Here is a 10,317-nt window from a genome sequence, read left to right as displayed (position 1 = left end):
CCCCAAATGCACAGCAGAAAACAACCTCTGCTGCCTCAACAGGGTCTCGCCGTGTGTTTGTGCCTGCATCCAGTGGTCAGTCCAGGCTGTGCCGTCAACCCCCCCACCCACCCACCCACCTCCTCATTATCTCGGCTCCTAGATCTCTCTCTCTCCCTTTTTCCTAACTAGAGTGGGCAGCTATAAAAAGGCAAATGGACAGTCAAACACAGACCCCCCCCCCCCCCCCCCCCCCCCCCCCCCCCCCCGCCCATTCCCAGCTGCTGCCCTGCCCCCACCAGTCCTAAAAACGCCTCCCACCAGTGGGATCGCACGATATGTTCTAACAATGCTGCAGTTTATTACACACGTGTGTGTTTCTGATCAGGCCAGACTCTGTAAATCAGCGTGCTCCTTGCGTCTTGTTTGCCTGTGCATGTGTGCCCTCCGCCCAGCCCGAAAGGTTTTCAATCATGGCTTTTATTGCTTTTCTTTTTTCTCCCCCTGTGTTTCTTTGCCTCCATTTTGCCATGGAAACCCAGCATGCATTGTAACGCCTTTGTGAGTGTGCGTTCTTTCAGCTTTTTTCTACACGCTGGTGGCTGGTTGCCACCGGCAGGCCGTGGGCAGCAGCCAAGCCTCTCAAGGCCGTGCACCGCTCAGGTGGGTGCTACAGCGTGTGTTGTTAGTTACGAGACATCGATGGTACTGATCTGAAACGTCCACAAAGCACTTTAAACACACTCAAACATAAGTCTGCTTTAGGGCTCCATGGTAAGGTTAGAAATTTTTACTGAGCCTCGATTTAAAAGACGAGCCACCCGCTTAATTTTATGTTCCTTTTTTACAGAGACGGAAAAAAAATCAAGCTGCAGTTTCTGGAATTGCTCAACAGTCTCTGAACTTACAGCAAGGATAGGAACGTTATTATGTGTCAGTTATGAGGTGTTTGACTGTGTTTGTGTTTTGGGGGGTGCAGGGTGGTTAGTCAAAGGTTAAATGTGGTTATTGACGCTATTTTGTAGATGCTGGCTGAGCTAATGAGCTGTGTGTGAGCTGTGTTTTCGTTGTAACTTGAAAAGCAGTGCAACAGACCGGCAGACAAGCGGAACATGTAAATTCTTCTTCCAGTATTTTAGGCTCATTTTAAACAAATATTATTTTGCCAGAGATGACAGGAAAAGGAGGGCAGATGTAGACGGGAAACGATGGATGGGAATCTTTCAACAGTGTAAAACAAACAACCTGAAAGAAACAGTGCAGACAAAAGCAGAAGAACAACAAAGCCCCCCCCCCCCCCCCCCCCCCAACAGAATCACGACCGGCCAGTGTCTTAAAGTGTATATCCTTGTGGAAATCACATTTTTTTTATCTTGCTGTTTATTCTAACAATAAGCTATGATCTGTTAAAGTTCACAAATAAAAAGTACATGAACAGCTTCTAATAGAGATCATAAGATTTCCCCAAAAAAAGGAGAATCTTTGCCACCTGGAATATTTTCAATACCAAAAAGAGAACACGTGCAATACTCAAATTTCAAAAGTATTGGCTATAAAAGCTGAAAAGTATAGATTTAATTATGAAATGGAACAACCTGGCAGATCTTCACAACTTTAAAGCCACATAAGGAGAAATAAAAGGAGAAAGCTGACATTTCCTTTATTATGTGCTTTCAGCGAAAGAAATAAGGATATATGGTATTTCTAATGTTTGTCTGGTGCTAATATGAAGCTTAAGCAGTCAAAGTTGATTCAGTAAAGTGAATATTTACTGCACAAAGGTGCAGGATGAAACCAATGATCATTGTTGTTGTAAGCTGTCTTATTAAAGGAAAATGAGAGAAAGGAGCTGAAAACGAGCAGAACTGGAATAGAATAGAAGGAGAACTGTACGTTTTCTCTCACCTACATTAAACTGCTTTAGGTTTGAGTCATGTCCACAAGTTTTACAAAGAGGAGGGACGACCACAGGAAGCTAAAAGCTGTTTAAATGTTGATTTGAAGCATACTGTCTTTGCCAGCAGAGCTCTTTGCAATCAAATATTTAAACCTGTGAGTGTAGAAGTCCTTAGCCTGACCCTGTGCTTTTAGGATATGTGATCTAAGAGATATCAAAAACAGTTGTTCCTCACTAAAATGAGAAAGATGTTTTTCTCTCTCCAGAACACTAAGGCTGTGATAGGTCCTGTGATTTTGAAGCACACTGTTGTACCAGATGGAAAAACTGTGTGGAGAACCTTCATTATGCACAGATAATAGTAAAACTTACAATTGTGGCACATCTGACGCATTAAAAACATCATATTTAAATAAATAAGAAGTATATAAATAAAGTGAAGAGCATACATCAGCAATTTTAGAAGCAGTGAAAGACAAACATTTTCATCAGTGACCCTCTTTCAGCCTCGGTTTTCAGACTACGTTCGGATCTTTAAAGGCACTAACTCTGACACGTCCTCCCGTCACTGAAAATCAGCTTTGCTCATATGGTCGCTCTAACCTCGAGTCATTACTGCGTGTTACTAATTAGGCGTCTGTGGTGTTAGATAGGATGGATAATCTTTTGTAACAAACCCGCCTTAGGGATGAACATGAAACATTCAAATGTCACAAGACTTTGTTTTTTTTTTTAATCCATCCTTAAAAGTTTTGATTATATTAAATAGTTTTTAAAGTGTTTCAGCTGAATTATTTGTTCCCCCTCAAAATTTCACCTCACACTTGAAATTTTGTAAATTTTAAAGGTGAAACCAAAAACTAAATCTGATACAAATATGTGAGGGTCACTCCATCCTCCTGTACCACAAGACCTTTGTTACCTGTGGTAACTCCACAGGTTGTGGTCAAAGCTGGATTCAGTGATCACGTAACACTGAAAATACGTCAGTATTCCACCCCCCCCCCCCCCCCCCCCCACCCCACCTCTCTTACACATAAACACACACGCACACGCACACGCACACGCGCGCTTTTGTCCCCCATGTTTTTGTCTCAGTTTGCGTCACTCGTCCCCTTTAAAGAAAAACCTAAGTATGACTGGAACGGCGGTTTTAGAGAACTGCTGCTCATTCAAGCAACAAGTGCATTCAAACTAAACATGCACCTGGAGATCTGCTGCACATGTGTTCAGGGATTTTTTAACTTATTTTTATCAGCTGGAGAGAACATGAGCTTTTATTTGCCTTTATTTACACGCGTTAGAGTCACTTGTTTATCCCGTGAGGAGGATGGTAGATGATTTAACAACTATAGGCATAAAAAATCACACAAATATAACTTCACTCACTATAAACAAGTGATTGCTGTGCTCAGATCATATGCTCTATCATAAAATAGGTACTGAATTTCAGTGATACTGCATATGCACTTTTAAGACTGCCTTAAACTCTCCTATAGTAACAAGCCCCGACTGTTAAAGCTCATCTGTAGACAATATTGGGATACAAGTATTTAAAAGCTTTTTTCCTAATTCTCTTCCAACTCTGCGTCAGAGATGGGAATAAAGAGAGGGACACTCAGCAGCAGCAGCATACAGATACAAAGCCATGATGTAAGATTTTCCACAGCCAGTAATAAAATGTGTCTGACTTCTGCAGGTACGAACCATAAAGGGCAGATATCAGCTGTTTATTCACCTGAAATAAGGGGAATTCTTAAAAAAAAAAAAAAAAAGTAAAGTAAATGAAGTTTCAGCTTCAGACGAGTTGGACTTTGAAGTAGCTTTCACATCTGGCCACAAGATGGAGTTAGATCTCCTTAAAAGCCAAGTCTGGAGCCATGTGGACGCCCTGAAGTAACATCAAACCCCGAATCGGTTCTTTGTTTCGCTCATAAATGTTGTTGGCTGTGCGTGTTTAGGTTCAGAGAAGGAATGTTTGTAGATTAAAACATCATCAGACTAGTTCTGAGTCTCGCCGTCGGTGCTGCTCTGCTGGATTCACACGCTCTGGTCTTTGTTGCTCCACCTTGCTGAAAATGCGTTCCTGTTCCTTTAAGGAATTCACGGCTGTGACGTTGCTTATATTCCATATTCAGAGAAAGTCCAGCGGCGGAGTGTGGAATCTCCTCCTGTGAGTGCAGTTCTCCTCTGTGGTGCTGAGCAAGAAGCAGGTAAGATCTTATTTTTATCATTACTCCTCAGACTTACTGTTAACTTCCAGCAAAAAACAAAACCAAAGACGTCTCCTGGAATTAACAGCAGCAATGTAGACATGTGCTTCTCAATTTCATTTTGACCATGTGAGAAAGTTTCCTATTGATGTATTTTAACGCAAGAGCTTCAGTTAATCATGAAAACCCTATCAACAGTGTGGTTTTTATTATTTATTAGAGTTGATGCGAATAAATAGTTGAAACAGTATAAAATATAATTAAATACTTTGTTAACTCGGTGGAAACTGACAGGGGGCTTCTTTAAAAAGTGCACGTCTGGATTTTTCTTAAATAATTTTGAAACTGTGCTGGAGTGTCTGTGTGTGCTCTTTTACGCCTGCTCCTGTGTACAAACCCAGCAGGAAATACATGAGCAGTGAACATCATCTCTTTCTCATAAGGCTAAATGTAGAGACAGGGTCGAGCAATCAACCGTGGGCTTTTTTACCCACTCTTCTTTTTTTTACACTGTCCAACCAACAGGAACAAAGAGATGCAAGTCTTGCTTCTATTTCTTCACAGGCCTTGTAGAAATAGTAAAGGGGAGGTTGGGGGGGCTCTTTTATTAGCATCGAGAGCATCTGAAAAAGTTAAAATTGTCTCACAAAGAGTCAGATAAAATGTGACTCAATGAATGTAAGAAACAAACCCGCCTTTTCTCTATCTTTATTGGCAGACCTGGTTTTAAAGCGCCAAAGGGAAGAATCTGGTTAGACTCTCATTAACCGAATACTGTAAATCCCCCCCTCACAGAACGTTTTCCTTCATCATGAGCACAGAAAAGCATCCTGAATTCACATCCTCAGAGGCAGACGGGATGGGTGAGTATAGGCATTCCTTGTCTTTAATGTGAAAGTTTAAATGATGAGGATGCACGCATTCCTCCACAGCGGCCACCATCCTGGCTGAAGTCGTGCCTAAAAACTCTGTGCACGTACGTGGAGGGATTTGTGCACGCTGCAGCTGAAAGCAGGTCATAGTGTCAGGGTCATGAGCAAGACTTCCTGCATATTTACTGTTAATGAAGAGTTTTAATGTTCATTTGTTGCTACGGAAAACACTTTTTTAATTAAGAAGAAAAGCGTCGCTCAGTTTTAACACATCCACTCAACATGTTACTTTCTCAGATGTTGCAGATGTGAAGTCGCAGGAGGAGGAAGAAGAGAAGGAGGATAACTCATTTAGTGAAAATGGAATTCAGTCCGCTGAAGGTGTCGCAGATCCACGTATGTGTACCCCCACACACACTCACACTCTCTCTCACAAACACACACACACACACACACACACACACATATATATATATATATATGTGTGTGTGTGTGTGTGTGTGTGTGTGTGTGGCATTGGTGCTACAGCTGTTTTTTACACGTCTTTTGTTGGGGTTTTTTGCCTGCTTCAGTTCTAGGAAAAAAATTGAGGAATGGGGCTACAATACTTTCATACAATGAAATAGATTATACTGGTTGAGGACAGGAAATACAGGAAACCATTTAGAGTGGCAGAAAAAGTAGAGGAGGGGGATTAAAAAAAGTCAGTGAAAGGTCACCTCTAACCAGAGCATTCGGCCAAATCGAGCCAAATCCGGCCCTTTGCAAATCCTAATCAGGCCGTATCTTATTTTATGTTCCTGATCATTTTTTATCCACCTATTTGTAGCTGGGGCCAAGCACCTCCACTGCACCTGCGAGCTAACAGGCTAGCTATCGCCGAGAGCAACAAACAGCATAATTTGCAGCTTAATTTTGTCGTTTGAGTCAGCAAACCAGCAGGCATTTGGAGTCAAAGACAGGGAACTGCTGCTTGGCTGAGCTCACAAGAGGAGCGCAGCTGCAAGCGCAACATGTTTTATCGAACCCGCTCGTAAAATGATGAAAACGTGAAGACGGGTTTCATTTTTATGCGCAGCCAGTTTCGTGGCAGGTGACTGGAATGTGTGTAACAGGTGAAACAGCAAAGATCTTTAACTGTGTTTTAAATGAAACTTCCCACGCGACTTTTCAGTTGTGATGTTCGTCTCTGCAAAAACTTGCACAAAAAAAGCAGATTTGTTATTTTGCTTTTACATCAGAGGTTTCTGGTTTTAATTAGCTAGTGTTCGTGCCGGTAGCTGTCAAATTTATGCATAAATGCTTATCTGAATACTATAAAGGCAAATAAATATTGTTGTGTACTAGCAGAGGGCTTTCTGTGGACCAAATCATTGGTGAGAAGACATAAATTACAGCTCGGCAACAAGCTGTGTTTGGTATTTGCATGTCTCTCATTTTCCAGGGTTTGACTCCCATGAACTACATCAAGATTGCATGTGACGAAGAGGTGCTTGATTGATTTGATAGGTCATCTAGCTGATTAAAGTTTCATTGACCGCGTGCCAATGTAGAAAGTAAGAGAGCGAAGCCTGCAAATATGCATTTATACTGTATCTGATCAGTGGATGGTGGTTTATGTTCGGAAACGTTGTTTTTCACCAGTTAGTGAGGTGACATTTCTTGACACCAATGGTATATGGGTGCATGATGCCTCAGTGGTTAGCACCATCACCTCACAAGAACAGTGGGTTCAAACTTGTGAGGCCGTAGCTATGTGGAGTTTGCGTGTTCTCCCAGAGCTCCGGTCAATAAATGAGTGTTGATGAGTGTCCGAAGTCGTTTTTCTGTTCTTACTGGGCAGCAGTTAATATGACACCAACCAGAAAAGTAATTGGATGAAATGGAAACATCCATCCTGGATTCTTCCTAAAATGCAGTCAGAATGCCGAAAAAGAGACAAAGAGATGATGAAACCTTAGAGCAAAAGCTCAATCTGCCTGTGGTGTGGATGGTTCAGACAGCCCAGTATGACAGGAGCCCTCCAGAGACCCTTCCTGTTATAACTGACCCAGAGCTTGGCCTGGCTCACCAGACCTGTTCTTACAAGACTACTGGGTCTGTTTTTATTGGGCAAGTTTAGACCCCAAACAAAGCAGTGATGCAAAAAGTAAAAACAGATTCAGCAGAACGCCTATGAAAGAGAGGCATCAAGCCTTTGCTTTGTCTTTTTAGCTGTAACATCAAAACAACATTCACAGCAAAGTCGGTTATACAGACCAACACCTCAGTCTGTTAGACATGGTAGGACTTATTAGTCTGCTGTGATGTCCACAACATAAGAGAACATATATGATGAAACTGCACAGAAACGTCCCTGGGTCCGAGTCCTGTTCCTGCTGCATCACAGTGTTACAGGAAAACTTGAGGGCTGCACCAAAAACCAAAGGTTTGCACTCTCAGAGTCTGGAAGTAGATGAAGTCATTTCACAGAAGCCTAAATCTGTCCTCATCTCCAGCATTTGGTGTCATTGAACTCAGTCTGAGATGCTAAAATCAGACCTTTTTTAACTCCTTGTACATGATGAACTTTGGTCACAAGAACACTGATGAGAACCAACAGGAACTCTGTCTCCATTTTCTCAGCCAGTGTCGTGTCCACACTCTGCGGTCTCTTCTCTCTTTCTTTTTTCTGGTCACAGCAGAGTGACCAGAAAAGCTCCTTCTGTTTCTGCATCATTACTCAACCCTTTTTCTTCTTGTAAATTTCCAGCAGGAGCCCGATGACAGATAATACAGAATTAAATTTAGTTTTAATCTTTCATGTAGAGACCCTTTGATTAAAACTGACTGAACACACACTGTATGTAGATATGAGAGGCTGTCTCCAGCGTGTGGTAGACATGGTCTGGTTTTAGTTCTCACTGCACGTTCGTGCTTCTGTGATAAAAGCTGCATTTTAAAAGCTCTCTTCTTGTCATCAAGCGGGCAGAAACTGTGACAACTCTGTTTCACACGATATTTTTAATGTTGAATTGTTTTGACTTTGTCATTCAGCCCTAACTCTCTCATTTCTCACTTAAAAAAAAGAACATGGTGTTACAGACAGCTCTCCTCTTTATTTCTGACTGCCACCCATCTATCTACCCCACTGGGTGCACTTCCTAAAGCCCTGCTCTGCGTCTAATGCGCAGCCTGCGGTTCACTGCTTTGAGACACTGGACTCTATATCGGGCCTCTCGGAGCTCTGTGTGTGCAAAGTTTCCATAGCACCTCTGAGCGCTTTCCACAATACAAGGCGCTGCTCTTCAGCTCATCATCAGTCACCGCCAAGACCACAGTGTGGTTTTTGGATGGAACTGAATAAGCTGGGGGGCTGGTTAACGCTTGCAAGAGGCTAGGTGAGAGGTCCTGTACATTGGGCCTTAGGACTCTGCGTGTAGGCAGATGTGGTGTTAATAAATGAAATTGCTAAATCCTGTATGGAGAAGTAGTTTGAGCTGAGCGTGTGGTTGAGAAACCAGAAAAAAAAAAAACAAAAGCGGGAAAATCTTGCTTGTATAGGTGATGTAATTGGTACTTGGCTGGCTGAGGGGAAACTGAGAGGACTTTAGGTGCACTTTAACACCTTTTAACCCTTAAATTTGGATGCTTTTAAGCCTTTGTGACCAACGTGATGAACAGTCAGTCTGAAATGACTCTTTAAAGGCAGATGAGGAATTAGTGTTGTCTCTCTGAGGCGCCCGCTCACTCACTCTCTCTCTCTCCTGCCCTGGTTCTCGTCGCTGTGTAGAGGAAATGCCTTTGCCTTATCTCAAGCACACATCTTCTGAATCTCTCTGTGACACTATGCATCGGCCCAAATTAGGCTACCCACACTTTGGAGATGTGCTAGTACTAATATCTTGCTATCGACCTTAAATACAAATGTAGAAGTAAAGACGTGACTGTGTTCCACATTCTGCTCACAGCTTATCTAGCTCCTTTGTTGGAAAATGCTCTACACATTCCTGTGAAATGTCTCTCCAAATGCATATTTTGGTTGTCCCCTCCTTCCACTTTGCTCAGGTGTGATAAAGACCGAGGCTGAGGAGATGGAAGATAACGAGCAGCTTCTCAAGGCTGAAAAAGACCAAGAGATTGTGCCTCCTAAAGAGGAAGCAGAGGGAGGCAGTGAGGACGGGATGGAGGAAGGTTTTGATGAGGAGAGGACAGAGGAAGAGAATGATGAGGAGAGGGACTTGGAAGGGGACGAAGAGGGAGATGGCCTGAGTGAGCCGCAGGACCTGTCGCTGGTGGACTACTCGCGTTACGACAGCGCGGCCCTCCCCGACGCCAGCGCAGCGGCCTCTGCCGCCAACGCGGAAGGCGCTTACGCACCTGGAGCCGGGCCGCCTCGCATCCAGCCAACAGGCAAGCTCAGCTGTGACATCTGCGGCTTGTCCTGCATCAGCATTAACGTACTGCTGGTGCACAAGCGCAGCCACACGGGTAAGCAGAGGGACGCTGACCTCAAAGATCGCAGTTGTGCAATCGCCGCGCTGTTGATGGCCCTGAGGTCTCCTTTTATTGACTCTGTCAAAGCGATTAGGAACACACAATCGTGTGCTAACTGACAGATTGTGAAATAGCCTCTATTGTTGTTCATATATTCCACACATGCACTAACTGTGTGATTTGATCGCAGTAGCAGATAGGTCAGCGCATCAGACTGCTGCTGCAGTTATCGTTCTGCCCTAAAATCCTGAATTAAATGACAGATTTCTAAAGGTCTGAAGTGATGACCTAACCAGTGTGCTCAGAGCCGAGTTATAGTATGGAAAATAATACTCATCCCACCCATGGGATTACTCTGTCAGCTTATCCATAGAACTGATATATCGAGTTATCGGCGGCGCACAAAAAATATCAAAAACGTGAAAGAAGGTCACAAATTCTCATGTTGCTACATTTTAAATGTCTTCAAAATGAGTCACGAAGATTATTTTTGTCCCGTCTTCCATCAGTCTGACTAACAAAGCAGAGTTTAGCTCTAAGTCATCGCAGACAATTATTATAATTCTGTGCTGTGAGATTATGTGATTTTAGGCTTCTGAAACTCTCAAATCTTAGTCAGAAAAATATTCTAGCAAAAAAAAGATTGTGTCGGGGTTACGGTTATGATAGAGTAGATAGGGTACTTAAACATGAAAGCAAGCTATACTTATTTATATGGCACTTTTTACCCACAGATAAAAGAAGATAGATTAAAAACACACACAGAGTCTAGAGCAGTACACGGATTCAAAGGCAGAAATGTCCTTAGCTGGGGCAAGCATGTTACTTAAATGCTCAAGTGACTTTAGCTGACTTTTAAAAGAGATGACAGAATCGGAAA

General features: G+C 42.9%; 1 protein-coding gene across 2 annotated transcripts in view; it reads left to right on the top strand.

Annotated features, from left to right (window-relative positions):
* LOC134628780 (zinc finger protein Aiolos-like) overlaps positions 1–10,317 on the top strand; it is a 35,589-nt gene that overhangs the window by 19,991 nt on the left and 5,281 nt on the right. The window contains exons 2-5 of one of the 2 annotated variants that reach the window (XM_063475546.1): positions 4,015–4,089; positions 4,885–4,952; positions 5,259–5,357; positions 9,009–9,431. In XM_063475546.1, the coding sequence (XP_063331616.1) occupies positions 4,901–4,952; positions 5,259–5,357; positions 9,009–9,431 (574 nt within the window). In that variant the 5' untranslated portion in view covers positions 4,015–4,089; positions 4,885–4,900. Of the gene's footprint in view, positions 1–3,854; positions 4,090–4,884; positions 4,953–5,258; positions 5,358–9,008; positions 9,432–10,317 lie in introns of those variants that run through there. The other variant, XM_063475545.1, reaches the window with a different exon arrangement.

The sequence above is a fragment of the Pelmatolapia mariae genome, linkage group LG6 (assembly GCF_036321145.2).
Source record: "Pelmatolapia mariae isolate MD_Pm_ZW linkage group LG6, Pm_UMD_F_2, whole genome shotgun sequence".
Classification (NCBI taxonomy): domain Eukaryota; kingdom Metazoa; phylum Chordata; class Actinopteri; order Cichliformes; family Cichlidae; genus Pelmatolapia; species Pelmatolapia mariae.
The sequence above is the reverse complement of the archived record's forward strand: the minus strand, read 5'-3'. Positions and strand labels throughout refer to the sequence as shown.